Raw genomic sequence first — 17,279 nt, 5'->3', positions numbered from 1 at the left:
TATATTCAGTGTTTATGATATGATTCTTAGGCATTGAGAAGTATTCTTATAATGGACTTTCTAAAAGACTATACAGGTAATGGAACACATTAATAACTGAAGATATAGTGATTTGTGCCTGCCATTCTGTGCCCACATGCTAAAAGGAAAGCCTGACAGAGAGCACCCCCCATCACCAGCCTCCAGGGTACGTCTGCACCTTTGTCATTACAGCTGCTCACTTAGCTACGGGCTGCAGCAGGAGATGACTCAACATGCTCAAACCTTCACTTGTTCCCGAATCCCCATGTCTCCTCCTCCTCCTTCTGCTTTTTATTGGTAAAGGATGACCATACACCCAGTGGTTCTAGTCACACTCATTTCACTCTCTGTCATTATTCGATTGGTCACCAAGTCCTCTAGTTTGTCAACTGTTGATTTGTCTCCTACCCTCCACTACTACTTCTTAGTTCAGGACCTCCATCTCTCTTGCCCAGACACTAAATTATCTGTTAACCAGTCTCCTTGCCTCCAGATTAGTTCTTCATGAATTTCCCTTCTTTGGTGCCTCCTTAACTAGCTTCTAAAACATAAGCCTTACAAACAATGAAATCATAAACATACATGAAGAAAACACAGGTGAATATGTTAATAATTTTGGAGTAGAAAAAGCATTTCTAAGCATGACCTAAAACCTAGAAGGCACAAATATAGTCACTTGAAAAATCTATAAGATAAAGGGCACTATATTCAAAGATATAAAAACAACTGGGGAAAAAAATACCTGCACTATATATGGCAGGAAACATGTTAATTTTCTTCATACAAAGAATTCTTCCAACTCACTAAGGAAAAAAAACTATTTGTAAATTTGAAATAACATCTCAAGTCCACCTCTTGGCCACTCCAGGAGAGGAAAAGCTAATGCAAATAATTATAAATAAAGCTGGCAGGCAGGCAAGGCACAAAGTGTCCTGCAAAGACTAGGTAATGAAACATTGGTTAGTTATCAGTGTTAGCAACCCTGCTTCAAAGGCCCTGCCGAGATGCAATTACATCACACATCAACACTGAGGCCCCCTTCAGCAGTTGAAAAATGCCCCGGACTCTCTTGTTTATACCTTTGGAACAGCAGAACATATTTGCACGGAACAATTCATTCTTTGTAAAGCTGGAAGGGCCTCTTTGCCTGCACTATTGATGCTTTAGCTTTGAGCCAGAAGGTTAAAGTTGTCGGAACATTTCTGAACTCACACAACACCAAAACCTATTAGTCCATCAGCATAGCCTGAGCTGGGAGGCTACAGCAAATGCTCATCTGATGAAACTCATTGACTTTTCCATTTTGACCTGAACTACATGACAAAATAGTATCTCCTGACAAGAAGGCAGAGTATCAGCAGAGTGACATTGCTGACATAACGGCCACAAGGATACTTACTCTACCTAGTAATATGATCATCCAAAATTAAGGTGTCAAACCCAGAGGAACAGGGTGAGGAGGCAGGTGGGTGGGAGGTTCAGGATGGGGAGGACATATGTATACCTGAGCCAATTTATGCTGATGTATGGCAAAAACCATCACAGTACTGTAAAGAAATTATCCTCCAATTAAAATATAAATTAATTTTTAAAAATTAAGGTGTCAAAATCCTAAGTGCTAACAGTACAGATGACTCATTTATCAAATGAATGTTCAGATGAAACAGTAAATCCACGCATCTATAAGTAGAAATAACTTTTGTTAGGAAAGTGAATAACTCAAGATGCTTATATATATATATAGCTTTGTATACAAGTCTGGAGCACAGGCCAATTCACCTAATGCAAAGGAATCCGGTGCAAAAGCTCAAGACTGTATGAGTGTCTATTTGCCAGACAGAGTTTGAAAAATTAAGCTGAAACTCAAGCTGGAGTCTGATCATGAGAAAATCTGGGAAAAACTGGAGTGCAATTGTGAATTAATTTGGGAAAAAACAAAAAAGAAACATTAACCCCAATGGACAGTATTGGAAATTAGAAAATGTAACCAAATATTTCTCAGCTTTGAAAATGTAGACCTGTATTGAGGGATCCATGCACCAGAATATACTATCACTATACAGTGGATGGCTAGTGTTTGAACAAGACTTTTTGCTGTTAGAACTGTCTTTAGCTGTGAGCACTTAACTCACAATGCTGCTGAGAGTTATGACAGAGAAATGAATTCAATTTTCTATACCGTTTCCCAAAAAAGACAGCTGGATTTTTTCTGTTTCTGATTTAGACAATGAATTTACAGAAATTCAGACCTTAATTGATGGTTTTTCAAAACCCATTTGCTTCTATTATTTGCCTCTGATGAAATTAGTAGAGTATTTCCCAATAAATCTAGAGGCAGAGGAAGCCAATTTCTGGCTGAAATGGGCTCGCTGGGTTCACCATCGAGCATCACCAATGAAGACCCATGCTGGGAACATCTCTATTGCTTCATGCTGCCAGGGGCGGACAGTTCAGAAATGCTCAACCTACGTGTACACACAGCATGACAAAAGAGCGAATCCCACCACAGACCTCCTTCCTTTTCCATGGAGATAAAGAACTATGCCTTACTTCAGGTGGTGCGTGCCAGGGAATACCGCAAGAGTGCTATTCCTCGGAGGGTATTGTAGAGAAACAGAAACTGGAGGTCAGAATAAACACTACTGAAGTATTACAACCTCGGCTTTGTCTTGGGCAGGCCCAAGAGGGCCTCATCTTTGGCCCAACAGCTTATTCCCCTAGTTAACAAACGAAAAGCAAGCAGCACAAATCTTACTCAAAATGAACAGGCTACTATCCTTAGGCCCTGAGCTTTTAAAACCACACAGTTGGGAAAGATAAGCAAGGAGACTCACTCTGGGATGCGTAAAGCCCCTCAGCCGCCCTGTCTTCATGTCCGTCATACTCCCTGCTGGACAGCTGTCTGTTGGCTGTCTCCAGTCGATCTGGACATAGAGAGGAGATGGTTACAAAGACACACATGTGGATCTAAGTCATCCTGCGACTGACAAATGACCTAGGTGCTGAGAGCTGGTAGGGAGAGCTGCGCAGGCAGCAGCCCCAAACTGAACAACTCCTAGGGAGAAACAAGATGTTCCAAAACATCGAAAGGAAAGTCTTCAGTGGCCACACTGTGTCTTTATGCTATCTACTGCCAAGGGGTGCACCAGCGGCAGGCAGTGACGAGCAGGCACCTGCAAGCCTAGCAAGGTCCTCGCAAAGGGCTTGAGTCCCCCTGGCCTCAAACCCAGCCCTCCTCTAAACTTGACTATCAGTTCTCTGTAGCTAGGAAACAAAAAAACTTAAAAATAACAAATAAATAAATACCAGAAAACAAATTAAGATGACCTAATGGATGAGGACTCTACTCAGTGAGTTCTAGGTTTGCTCATGCCATTTCGCCAGTCTTCATTTATTCAATTAAATAATTCAACCTAACAAGGTTTTATTGAGCATACAGCATACCCAAAACTGAAGGGTTTACAGTAATTAAAAAAAAAAAAATGTAGGTTCCACCTACAGAGTCCAAGTACACTGAGTCTTTTGACATGAGAAAACTGAAAAAAATGGCTTGGCTGACTGAAAGTGAAGTACAAGTTCACGGGTCAAATCAATCTGCGTGTGGGAGGTTGTCAAGATCCTGCAACATAGGACCCGAGCATTCAGGAAACTGATATATGTTTACTCTTCTCATAACCATGGGTTTGTTTTTTCTCCAAGAGGGACATGTGTCTAGCTCTGTCTTCTACACTATATATTGACCAAGTGTTAAGTGTTGGCTTTCAAAGAATGCAATCAAATGCTTCAGCTTGACATGATAAGGGTTGTGCATGCAACACTGGTCTTTTCAGACATTCCCATTCACAACAAGAATCATGCTAAGTACTTCTGAAGCAAGAAGGAGCTGCACACATATTCCCTCCCTTTCAAGGACTCATGCATAGAGGTTGTCACTTCTCAGGCTCAATGCTGCACTGGACAACCCATAAGGTGAAAAGAACACGTCTGCTCTTTGGTGCCCCTTCCCCAAGAGTTTGGGATTTACAAGGTTATCTAACACAACTTAGACCTGGAGTTAGACTATCAGCTACATGGGGCGAGGGTGTTTAGGGCAGGGAAAACGTGGGTGATGTACCTCGGAGGTCTCTGTTGAAGTCATGGAGCCTTCGAATCTCGCCTTCGAGTTTGTTCCTCATTGCTTTGTCCAGTGACTCTCGCTTGGTGGTAGACTTGACCAGGCTCTCATAGGCTTCCGAGATTCTCTGAAGTTCTTTCTCAAACTGAAAGAAAGAAACAGCATGGAAGTGGAACCTCTGACATTCTCACCCGTGACTTAGTTATACCAATTCTTGGACGTTCCCAGTGTGAAGGCTGTATCTTCAACACAGCCTTTCTGCACCTCAAGTTTGGCTAGCAAATCCTGTAGTCAACTTTGCTCCCCTGTGTCCCCCAGGACCACATTAGGATCCTGTGAATAACAGACTTGCAAGTCTGGTGGGACCATCTGATGTCACCTGGTACATCAGATGTCTCTCAGTACAATGTCCATCAGATGTCTATTAGGAAGGGGTGAATTTAAACATAACTCATACTCTTACATTTTGTATGCTAATTTATAACTATTATTTTTCCTAGTTAACTTAAGAAAAATATTAAAGTATAAGAAAATGAAAGGATCACAGCTAGAACCCAAACTGCCTGAGTCCAAGTACAGTGTTCTTCCTGAAACCCTCATCCCCAAAGAAATATAAAATCCACATGAAGAAAGGCTTCACTGCTTAGTTTTGTTACCCCTTTGTCTATGAAATTATCTATATAAAGGACTAATGGATTTGCATCTAAGTGTAAACCAGTCTGCCAAATTGTTTCTCTTTATGTGAAGGAACTGAAAAGACTTGAATTAAAACCACCTTTTCTCTTTCGTATTTCACTGAATCCAGGGCTGTCACTGGTAAACTCTTTAATCTATGGCATATATAAATCTATAACAAGTAGCTGAAACTGTTATAACAGGAGTCTAACACAATAGCATGCTTTAAAGTAGATATTAATAAATCCCATTTTATTGCTGTGCAACATACATGCAGGAGGAAAAGAAAAGTGAAAGTTGCTCTGTCGTGTCCGACTCTGGACACTCTACAGTCCATGGAATTCTCCAGGCCAGAACACTGTCCAGAATACTAGAGTGGGTAGCCTTTCCCTTTTCCCGAGGATCTTCCCAACCCAGGGATTGAACCCAGGTCTCCCACACGGCAGGCAGATTCTTTACCAGCTGAGCCACAAGGGAAGCCCACAAAAAGTAAAGAGTGCCTGCAAACTTGGCTACTAAAAGTTGGAATCAGAGGCAAAGTGGCGGGGTTGAGAACTCCAGCACCCCTCCCTGGGCACAGAGACCTACACCGCGTTTTGGTCTCTTCACAGGAGAGCTATGTCACCATAAGCCAGGTACCCTGATTGCCTCCAAATGCCCAGATCAGAAAGTCTCTGCTTAGACTCCTATAACTATTGCTAAACCAATACCTACCCTAACAGACACCTACCACACACTCACTGCGTGTCTGGGTGCCAGGGGAACAGAAATAAGACAGTGTCTGCTCTTGCGGGTCTCGCAGCCTTGCTGGCCTGTGTGTAGGCACACATGCCTCCTCTCCAGTGCAGTCGGACAAAAGGTGTGGTGTTAATGCTATGGTAGTCTACAGATCCCTTAGCAGGGGTAAGAAGGGGTTTCTTTAAAATAAGATTTCAGAGAAAACGCCATTTAAAATGAGTCCTGAGAGATGAACAGGAACTTGCCAAGCAGGAAAGAAAAGGCTAAAGGGCTTTGGCATTCAAGGCAGAAGACAGGGAGGGCGTGAGCCAAGACAGAGCCACGAATGAGTGTGTGTGTGTCTAACAGGGCGGGTCATCTGAGGATGGCAGCAAGGGGCCAGAGGCAGGAGCCAGGCAGCCCGAAGGCAGGGCTTTAAGAGAATGATGGGGATGGGAGAGCTTGGGGAGGGCAGGGCAGCATAAATCTCACCTGAGGTTTTACAGAGTTCAGACTAAAGGACGGGGCTGCCGAGACAGAAGGCAGGAGAAAGGAGTCCAGGTAACAGCTACTGTAAACAGTTCAGTGACACATAACCAAGAGTGAACCCAGACAACCAAAAAGACAGATCCCAAAGACACTGAAGAGAAGATTCAGTAAGCCTCCGTGACGGGTCTGGACGGGCAAGGGAGAAAGAAACCAAACACAGCCACAGCTTAGAAGACAGAGTAACGAGAGTCAGCCAAGATAAATGATGATAAGGCAAACACGTTTACCAAAGAAAGAAAACCAGTCTGCGTTTGGAGATACCAGGCCTGAAGTGCCTGCAGAACAACACGGCAAAGATTTCCAGCTGGCCGGGGAGAGACAGGTCTGAAAGTTGGGAGGGCAAAGTTGTGCCGCTGTGTGTAGAGGACAGATGAGGCCACGAAGTGGAGGCCACGAAGTGGAGGCCACTTAGGGAGGTCACCAGATGCTCCTAGGGCCGAGGATGGAGCGCTGATACTGCAGAAGGTGGGACAGGAGGACCCGGGAGAGAGACCAACACAGGACCGCCTCAGCAGCCAGGAAGCCAGAAACTAAAGGAGAGTGTGGTCACTGCCCCAGAGGTTGCAACGGAGCCAAGACACATCAGAGAAGAGGTGGGTGATGAGGCTGCAGGGTGTCGGGCCTCCTGCTCGGTGGCCTCCAGCTAGGGCAGGGCCGAATACCGAGGCTCCGTTCGGCATGGATGTTCCCAAAGGTCTTCTAATACCAGAGTGGGTTCCTCCACAGTCCCCTTATTTCAACGAGGCCTTTCTATCTCTTCCAAAGATATCATGAATTATTGGTCATGTGGCAGCAGAAAGAACAGCCTGTCCTGAATCCTGCTCATAGTCCTACCGCAAAATTATGTTCCTTCCTTTTAGTTTTGTTTTCAAAAGAGATGGCTCCAAAACATACCACCACTTCTATGCTAATTTCATCTGTAAAAGGTAGCCTTTGCTTGCAGACAGATGGGCAATGCTGCAGGGACAATCCCCCAGTAAGACAGGGCAGCGGTGAAGCCTTCTTCAACTAGGCCACCCATGGGAACTTCCCTCCACCTGATTTCATATACTCTCCTATGTTATATTCAGCTGACTGGAATTCCGATGCATTCTGTGTCTCTGATTTGACTGTCAACTCCTTGAGAGCAGAAACAGCCCCAAAGCCCTAGACTTGCGCCCTGCCTCATGACAAAAGTACCAACTGCATAATTAACCTTTAAATGTCTTACAGAACTACAACTGTATGTAGGAAGTTAGCAAGATGAAATTGTGATTCAACCTCAGGCAGAATTTCCTAACAATCTCTTCCAGAAGTCTACCCAGTAGTGAGCGTCTCTGCTCTGGAGGCATTCAAGTGAAAAAATGAATGACCTCCTTTCAGAGACATGAGATTTCTAAGGAGTGGGAAATTGGACTAGAATCAGTTTAAGAATTTTAAGTCTAAAGCTCTGTGGTTTCTGACTGCACACTCCTTCAGAAGGACGACCACACCCTTTTCTTCAGTGCCTTGGGTCAAAATATCTTAACGCCCTCTTAATGTCACTTCCTAGGTGGTGCTAGTGATAAAGAATCTGCCTGCCAATACAGGAGACATAAAAGACATGGGTTCGATCCCTAGATTGGAAGGATAACCTGGAGAAGGGTATGGCAACCCATCCAGTATCCTTGCTTAGAGAATCTGATGGACAGAGGAGCCTGGGAGGCTACAGTCCAGAGGGTTGCACAGAGTTGGACCCGACGGAAACGACCTAGCACACACACACAATGTGTGTCAGAGGTGAAAGGAGTTGGACAGGTTGGTCTTGATATACAGACCATTTGGGCCAGTCCCGAGTCTGAGCAGGAACATATGAAGAGAGTTTGCCTCCACAGCTCCCAGCAAAGACGTCAAGAAGCTCTTAGGGCAGGCTGCAGGAGATCCGGGAATCTCCGAGAAGCAATCTCTGGCCCAGAAACGGAACTCCAAGCAGAGTGGAAAGCTTACAGTTTCAGCAGGGGCTGCCGCCATGAAGCAAAGGGGCAGAGAGGGCTGTGAGAAAGTCTCAGCCCTTCCCAGTTTAGAGACTGGCTTGTTCCCAGACATCTTCACATGTACAACTCAGGGACCTATAGGGTTGAAGACAGGCCTGCCGTCCACGCCTCAGACTGCCCAACCACAGCCACTGCTGCTTTACTGACAAAAGAAGAGGGTCTTTGCTAAAGCAAGCCCAAAGGAACCATCGACATGAGGCTCTTCAAACATCCACCTACACCCTGGTGGCTTCTGAGGCCAGCCTGCTCAGCAGCCCACAGTCTGGTTCTGCTGGAAATTCCATGCATGAATTATGCTTCAGGGAAACTGGGAGGAAAAAGAAGCAAAATGAGTGGCCGAAAGGAAGTGATGAAAAACCGCCACTCTCTCTGGGGGTCCGCGGTCCTCATTCCAACACTAACAGGGGTAATCACCACCCTGCCCCTCTCTGGAAACAGGGTCTTCATTTCCAGGTGGTTCTTTGGCAGCCTCTGAGCTCAGTCATTGTTTCCTGCTGTGTTCCTGGCGTGCCGCACACAGGCTAAAGCCCTGCAATTAAAAATTTATCTATTTTTGGTTCTGCCTTGGAGATGAATCTCTGAGCAGTCCCAAGGCTGTGAAGAAGGATTCCAGAATGGGCGTTCCTGCCAACACAGGGTGGCCACATCCTACAACGTGGCACCACCCAAAGTGGGGGTCTTCATCCCCGAGGAGTACAGTCACCTCACTGGACAAGCCTCTCCCCAGACCTGGGGCTCAAATTAGAGACACAGCTACAGAGACGCACAGAGCAGAGGGGCCTGGACTAGGGTGACCCCGGGAACACAGGCCTTGAACCACCCAGTCACGGTTTCAGGCCGCTCTTGTGTCTCTTGGTCCCAGTTGCCGAGGACAGCTACAAAGCTAGTGCTGAATACGGCTCGTATCCATCGAAATCTGAGTTTTCAAACCCACAGTTTCAATTAGATACACAACTAATTAGTGATTGATGAAATGTAATATTTACAGACCCATTCACAACATTCAAGGGACTGAAGGAGTTTGGGATTTCAGAAGGGGTACAGCCTTCGATTTTTCCCCTTTTCCAGAAGTTACCAAAATGCTTTTGGCTGCGAAACTTAAGGATCATACCCATGCAGGGAAATTGAGTCCCTGCGAGGCTGATTTTGGTTTTCAAAAACAGAAATGGTCATCGACATCAAGAAAGATGTGTGTTACAGGCCAATAAAGATACGTCTGAATTTTTAAAAAGTCAATGAAGAATAATAAGAACTCCCAGTTTCTGCATCTTCCCTGTAACTGTTCAAAAATATTTATGGAAAAGCGGGAGAATGACACTGGGCCTCAGGAGTCTGCACGGCTCCTGGACACGTTTGCCACTGGGCTCCCTCAGAGAGAGAGGGGAAAAAAAAAAAAGCGACAGACTTCCCAAGAAGTGCTGAGGTGGCCCGTCCTAATTTTCAGCCTGGATCAGGAAAGAAGCTGCCCCGGGAGGCGTGAGAGGCAAGCCAAGGCCTGAGCGAGACTTCCAGGCACGGCCAGGAGCCCGCACACGCGCAACCACGTGACCGGCCCAGGGCGGAGGCCGCCATCTTGGGCAGCCCACCGGTCCCCGCCCCTCGTCTGCCGCCTCCAGGAAAGGCGGTCAGGCCTCTCGCAGCCAAGCCTGGTCTTGACTTCGGGGAGCTCCAGACCCTCGCCGCGGAAGCTCCACACAGACGCGCTGGGACAGGTCCCGTCTGTGAACGGCTGCATCATCCCACCCACAGCACCCAGCCCTCGGGGGAATCAGAGGGGCTGACGGCTCTGACACCTGGACCAGCAGAAAGGCCAGGCTTTACGGAGAAGTCAGCACGGAGCAGCCTCGTCATACAGACGCAGTGACCACTGTGGTCCAGCTGGGAGCAAGCCTTGGCCTGAGGAACCAAAGGGCAAGGCTGCTGTGCTCAGGGGGGTTTACAGTCCCACTTTTTCTCTTTACAAAAGCCCCCACCTGCCCAGGACAGAGAAGGCCCCTAGACTTATGAGATGGCCCCAACCACACATGCCGCTTTGTCCCCAGAAAGGAAACTCCGGTGCCCTGTGGCTCTGCTGCCTGAAACCATCCTATGACTTTTGTCCCTGACCTGCAGGGCCTTTCTGCCTGCAGCTTTTCGGGTGCTGGCATGTGGGTCATGGTGAAATCACTGCCTGTAACAGTTCACTCTCGATAGATGTCTCCCTGTTGACTTTGGGTCTCGGCATAAAGCCCTAAGAATGAAGGCTGCCGTGCGTCCTAATGATCCCATGACAAAGACACGGGCTGGAATTCTGCAGCATCTCCCCACCTGCTGAGTCACAAGCAGAAGGAGAGCATGCCGGAACTTGCACTCTGCCCTGGGTGCTGAGGCATCACTGCTTTTTTTTTGCAGAGACCGGCTAATGAAACCAGCACAGCAATCACCAGGTTCCTGTGTGAGATCCTAGATGTAAAGAAAGAACCTGTCTCTCTCAGCTTGCTGCTCTATATCCCTCTCGGTGTCCCCTCTCCCACACTGTCCATTTGGGGAGATGCTGCTTAGCTGCTGAGTCCCTGTCCAGGGGCACCTCTCCTGTCTCTCCTGTAGCCCCTTGACATTCTACTGCAAGTTTAGCTTGGGTGACTCCCCCGCAACCCCTGCTTTTTTTTTACATAATCAATAGTAAAAGATGTATATCAGTTTTCACAATCAATAGCCAGACAAAAAATACAAGATAATTACAACTGCAAGCCATAATGGGAACATGAGTAACCTAACAATATAAAATAATTACCATTTGGCAGGAGGCCGTCAGGCAGAGTGATGAGGTAAGTGGAAGTACATATATGCACAGATTTTCATCTGCTCAGCCAGCCTATATCTTTTGGTTGGTGCATTTAATCCACTTATGTTTAAGGCAATTATCGATATGTATTATCCTATTAATGTTTTCTTAATTGTTTGGGGTTTATTTTCTGTAGTTAGGTCTTTTTCTTCTCTTGTTTCCTGCCTAGAGAAATTCCTTTGGCATTGGCTATAAAGCTGGTTTGGTGGTGCTGAATTCTCTTAACTTTTGCTTTGTCGGGAAAGCTTTTGATTTCTCCATCAAACCTGAAGGAGTGACTCTCCCTCTTTTGGAAAATAATCTCCTCCAAGGGAGGCACCCTGGCATATTTATTTTTGTCTTCCTAAAGCCTTACATGGTGCCTGGCATAAAAAGGTGTTGAGTTAAACGCTGGCCAGTGAGTCAGTGAATCAACCCCCTTGAAACGTAAGGAACTATGTGCCTTTCGATAACCTTCCCTCTGGCCTCATCTCGTGCTGTTCCTGCCGACTGGGCTCTGTGTCCACTTGCTTTCTCCTACTTGATCTGCTCCTCTCACTCTTGCCTTAGGTCCCGCTAGCCCCGGATTCGATCTGTCTACCTGGAGTACTGAGAACCTTCCCCCGCCCCGTCCCCGGGGAAGCTCCCCTACCTTGTGGAGCTTGTCGGCGTTGTCATAGTAACCCTGAAGCTCCTGGTGCAGCACGCGGTTCTCCTCCGTGAGGATCTCCACCATCTGCTGGGCTCGCTCCACGATCGCGAACGCGTCAGGGCCAAGCTGCTGGCTGGGCGAGGCGGCGGGCGGGGGCGGCGCGGCGCCCAGGGCCATGGGAGGAGCGAGCGGCAGGGGCACGGAGTGCAGCGGCCCGCTGACCGAGGAGTTCTGCGAGGACACCGGGCTGTGCTGCTGCGCCGTGGACGGGAAAGGAAGCTGGCATGGGCGGCTGCAAGGGAACAGACCAGGAGTCAGGGCCAGGGCCACAGGCTGGGGCGGGGGTGGGGGTGGGGTGGGAGGAAAGCCCACAGCACAGGCACTGTGGGTGGTCCCTACCCACAGTGATGCCAGGGGTCAGCATCAACGCAGGGTCCAGGCTGGGCTGAGAGATGCAGCTTCAACCCCCCATCCCACAGATATTCAGCGCTCTCCCTCTGAATCTGCACTGCTCTGGCCATCGGGAAAAGGTGGGCCAGACAGACAGGGCCCTTCCCTGCTCGCATGGAGTTTATGTTCTTGGAGAGAGAGAGATGGGCACAGCAGCAAATGCTGAACACGCAACGCTGGGTATTGAAAAGCAATGACACCTCTCCAAGAATCAACCCAAGGGACAGGGATGGGGAATCACTGAGTGGCCAGTTCATACAGAGGGTCAGGGAAGTGGTCTCTGAGAAGCAGACACCTGAGCTGAAGTCTGTTGACAGACATGGAGCAAAGGGTGGCTGGGGGCAGGGGGTGGAGAAGCAGGGGACGTTTTCCAGGATCAGGGGCGAACGGGACCTAAGGCAGGACGGAGAGGAGCAGATCAAGTGGAAGAAAGCAAGTGGACACAGAGCCCAGACGGCAGGAACAGCGAGATGAGGCCAGAGGGATGGGCATGGGCCTCTGGGAGCCAAAGCCAGACCCTCTCTTGGAGTGTGGAGGGGGCAGGGGAGGAGCTGTCTTCCTGCCTGTGGGTAGGATGTATGTTGGCAAGGATGGACCAAAGGTGCCCAGTGAGGAAACCTGGGAAAGACTGAAGGCAAAAGGAGAAGGGGGTGACAGAAGATGAGATGGTCAGATAGCATCACCAACTCCATGGACGTAAATTAGAGCAAACTCCAGGAGACAGCACAGGACACAGGAGTGAGCTGCCATCCATGGGGTCACAAAGAGACAGATATGACCTACTGACTGAACAACAACAGCCAGGTTAAGAAAAACACAGATGTTCCTTGATGGTTCAAATTCTGGTACGAGCTTCTTTACCTGAAGTCATGAATTTTCATCTCCAATCCCCCCTTCGAAGGATCCCCGCCTCCTGATTCTGTTAATCGGTTTCCTAAGAATCACTGTATTTTCTTCCAGCCTACACCAAGAGCTCCTAACAACAACTCTATAGTATAAACAGCAAAGACAGTCTTGGCATCTAGTTCTGCGACCATGGCTATCTCTGCTCTGTAGACTTGGGGAAACTGGTGTTCTTGTTTACCCCTCCAACCTTTAGGTCCCAGTCTGGGAACTGGGGTGCTAAGAATTATCAGCAACCCCCAAATCACTGACTTCTTTATATCAAAGGGTTGAGCGCCTTCTAGTCCGTAACAGTTTCATGTGTTACCTCCATTCCTTTTGATCCTCCAGGGCCAAATCTCTCAGAACTACCTCCCTTTATCCTCAGAGGTCATCTGACCTTGTATTTCCTTTTAAGTATATTTGCCGCAGTGTTTTTGGACTGTGTCAGCCTCCATATCTCACTATGCAAGTGTATCTTACAGCATTAAGCATCCTCTGAATGCTGACTTCTGCAGCTAAACGTCAAACTCGAGAAGAAAGGGTGTCACCTTAGCCCTCCCTACATGGAGATGCAAACGCCCCTAAAGATACCCTCAGAAGAAACCCAGGGATCCCACCTGAGTGACTAACCACTGGCTCTGTTCTGGTACCCAATATCAGAGTGCTCCACCGGGCTCCCAAGCCAGTTTCCAACTAGATCTCCTTATGGTTTTGATCTAGGAGCCCATCCATTTCATGGTAAAATAGCTGGGGTCTAAGCTCCCTGAGTCAAAGTAGGGAACCATGGAGCTTAAGGTGGTTCTTTACTCCTTAAGGGCCTCAGATTTCAGAAAGGAGTGCTCAGGGTGGGGAGGTGTAAACCCTCCCCCTTCCCTCCCTTTCCACACCTACGATTATTATCTGACCTCATTAGAAATAAAGTATTTCTGCAGTTTGATGAAATACGTGAATGTATTGTCTCGTGTGCATGAGGATGTCTGTGTGTACGAGGTCCAACTCCACAGTGAGAGTGAAATGCCCTTGGCTGCCTTTCACAATGCCCAACTTTCACCCCGACACGGGGATTCCCATCAGTTGTGGACCCAAAACACCACAGGTCCTTTGTGAGTAAGTGCATTCCTGCAGCCTGGCTAAATTCTACAGTGTATTTTTCATGCAAAGAGGTTACCTTGACAAGAGACAAAATATCACAAATTACACTGCCTCAATCCAAAGGTAGACACCCATTCCCATCTCCAAGTTCTCCTTTCCCACTTCATCCAACGCAAACAACAAACATGGCATGTCTCCTTGGAGCTGGGGTGGGCACAGATGAAGCATCAGGGCCCCAGCAGGACCCTTCAGGCATGGGCTTCAGGGTGGGGCTTCTACCTTTTGATATTTGTTAGGCTCTGGCATTTGGAACTCACAATCAAGGATGGGCCTATGTTCTCAGTCATCGTCCCTTATATAACAAAAAGGAAGTTTTCATAATGCCAGCCTAAGTCATCCATGATGGTGACTAGCCACCTGAGTGGCAAGGCAGGAAAAAGGTTCTTGCCAAGTTCAGGGACAGAAAGAATGGGTTTTTCAAAATAGGAAGTCTTTTATGATAAGTAGAGAACACTGGCTTCAAAAAATAACCCAGTTACACATTCAAGAAGCATGGTATTACAATGGACGATGTATAGCCAGGAGAGCAAACCACTGTTCCTTGGCTCCACTTCTCAGCCACTGGGGCGGGTGGGCTCAAAGGTCCGTACAAGGCAGATCTGGATGAGAGTAAATGAAGGGGAAAGAACGGTGTGTGTGTGTGGTGGAGGGGGTGGGGGTGGGGGGTGGTCACAGGAAAATGTCACACACCATCAGACCAGTGCTATGAATCAAGATATCCTCCACTCCCAAAGATAATGCTACTGATCAGCCACCATTAGGATAAAGACTTCTTCACAGTGAAGACACAGAGAAAAAATAAAAAGGAGATGGGAACCAATATTTATTGAGAAACTACCTTGTATAGAATTCTATGTTGTGCTGTGCTTAGTTGCTCAGTGGTGTCCGACTCTTTGCAACCCAATGGACTTAGCCCGCCAGATTCCTCTGTCCATGGGAATTCTCCAGGCAAGAATACTGGAGTGGGCTGCCACGCTCTACTCCAGAGGATCTTCCTGACCCAGGAACTGAACCAGAGTCTTATGCATTGCAGGGAGATTCTTTACCAGCTGAGCTAGTAAAGGTAAGCCCAGAATTCTATGCCACAACTGTCTATTTGACTATAGTTCACTTCCTCTGTTGGGGTTTCCCTGGTGGCTCAGAGGGTAAAGAATCTCCCTGCAATGTGGGAGACCTGGGTTCGATCCTTGGGTCAGGAAGATCCCCTGGAGAAGGGAATGGCTATCCATTCCAGTATTCTTGCCTGGAGAATTCCCATGGACAGAGGAACCTGGTGGGCTAGTCCATAAGGTAGCAGAAAGCAGGACACAACTGATCGACTAACACTTTCACTTACTTCCTCTACTAGAATGTGAAGGCAGAGAGCTGTTACTTGACACCTGTCTCAGTATCCTGGGACTATACCACCACTTGGCTTAAGTTAAAGGACTTAAGGAGTTAATATGTATAAAGCTGGGCACAAATTAAGTACTGGACAAATGTTAGCTATTACCACTATAATTATAATTAGTATCATCTGTATCCCATAGAAGGCTGAGCACTGAAGAATTGATGCTTTTGAATTGTGGTGCTGCTGAAGACTTTTGAGAGTCCCTTGGACTGCAAGAAAATCAAACCAGTCAATCCTAAAGGAAATCAATCTTGAATATTTACTGGAAGGACTGATGCTGAAGCTGAAGCTCCAATACTTTGGCCGCCTCATGCAAAGCGCTGACTCACTGGAAAAGACCCTGATGCTGGGAAAGATTGAGGGCAAAATGAGAAGCGGGTGACAGAGGATGGGATGGTTGGGGGACAGAGGATGGGATGGTTGGATGGCATCACCGACTCAATGAATGTGAACTTCAGCAAAGTCCAGGAGACAGTGGAGGACACAGGAGTCTGACATGCTGCAGTAAAGAGTCGGACACGACTCAGTGACTGAACGACAACAACCCAGAGCCTAGCCCTGACTGTGGCTTTCATGAGAAGTCCAATAATTTTCTTCTGTTACGGCTAACATTTATTGAGCACTTTTGACTCCAGCCACTGTAGTATGCACTGCTACACACATCATCTCACCTTGACCTTCATAACTGCCTTATAAAATAGGCATCACTATCAAGTCTCTGTATTTAGGTGAGAAAACAAGGCACAAGAAGGTCTGTGCTAAGCTGCTTTGGTCGTGTCCGACCCTTTGCGACTCCATGGCCTTAGAGCCCGCCAAGCTCTTCTGTCCATGGAATTCTCCAGGCAAGAATACTGGAGTGGGTTGCCATTTCCTTCTCCCAAACAAAATAGAGCAGAGATAACAGAAACATAAAGAAGATGCAAGCACAGGCTTTGGGATTCCAGAGCTTGCAGCTCACTCATTCCCTGAACAGTGCAGGGGAACACAGGGAGGACAGGCAGGCGCCCTGTGACCTCTGCTGCCAGGTCTCGCAGCTCAGTCTGAGTGACCGCCACGTCCCTGACTCACGCTCTAGAGAAAGCATCAGAGCTTTCCGTACATTCGAGCCGCCTCAGGGGAAGCATGAAGGCTAGAAACCTGCCCCTGTGTTGTTCTCTTGGACTGTTACTTACCTTCAATGCTATTGTCTTTCGCAGGTTAATCTCTTCTACAGAAGCACTCAACTAACACTATTAAGGGTCTACACCATCTGCCAGGAAGCACAACTCATCACCTCGCTTTATCCTCACACACACCAAGGCAGGACCACCACCAGGTTCTGCTCCTGTCTCACAGAATTGGAGAAATCTTGGAACACTGAAGAAAGGGATCTTTTCCCGCCTGCCATCGAACTGACTATTAAATATATCTGAGCAGGGCTGAAAAGCCTCTTCGCCCCAAGTCCACAGTGAGGTATTAGAAACAAGAATCAAGGAACATTTAAAGAGCCACATCTGGGATTTCTCTGGTGGTCCAGTGGTTAAGATTTCACCTTCCAATGGAGAGGGTGCGCGTTTGAGCCCTGGTCAGGGAACTAAGATTCCACATGCCTCATGATCAAAAAAAAAAAAAAAAAAAAAAAAATCAAAACATAAACCAGAAGCAATACTGTAAGTAATTCAATAAAGACTTTAAAAATGATTCACATCAAAAAAATTCTAATTAAAAAAAAAAAAAAGAGCCGCATCTATGATTCAGAATAGGGTCATACAGGGAATATATATGGGCTGATCTTCCGTCATCGATGATTTGGACCATGACTTTAAAAACAATCCACATCAAAAAAATTTTAATAGAAAAACAAAGAGCCGCATCTATGA

General features: G+C 47.2%; 1 protein-coding gene across 4 annotated transcripts in view; it reads right to left on the bottom strand.

Moving 5' to 3' along the window:
* The window catches only part of AMOTL1 (angiomotin like 1), a 202,163-nt gene that overhangs the window by 54,322 nt on the left and 130,562 nt on the right, over window positions 1-17,279 (bottom strand). For all 4 annotated transcript variants that reach the window (XM_018059853.1, XM_018059852.1, XM_018059854.1 and 1 more), the window contains 3 exons: window positions 11,544-11,835; window positions 4,136-4,280; window positions 2,856-2,945 (listed from right to left, as the gene is read on the bottom strand). In XM_018059853.1, the coding sequence (XP_017915342.1) occupies window positions 2,856-2,945; window positions 4,136-4,280; window positions 11,544-11,835 (527 nt within the window). The remainder of the gene's footprint in view (window positions 1-2,855; window positions 2,946-4,135; window positions 4,281-11,543; window positions 11,836-17,279) is intronic.

Source organism: Capra hircus, chromosome 15 (assembly GCF_001704415.2).
Source record: "Capra hircus breed San Clemente chromosome 15, ASM170441v1, whole genome shotgun sequence".
In the NCBI taxonomy this organism is placed as follows: Eukaryota; Metazoa; Chordata; class Mammalia; order Artiodactyla; family Bovidae; genus Capra; species Capra hircus.
The sequence above is the reverse complement of the archived record's forward strand: the minus strand, read 5'-3'. Positions and strand labels throughout refer to the sequence as shown.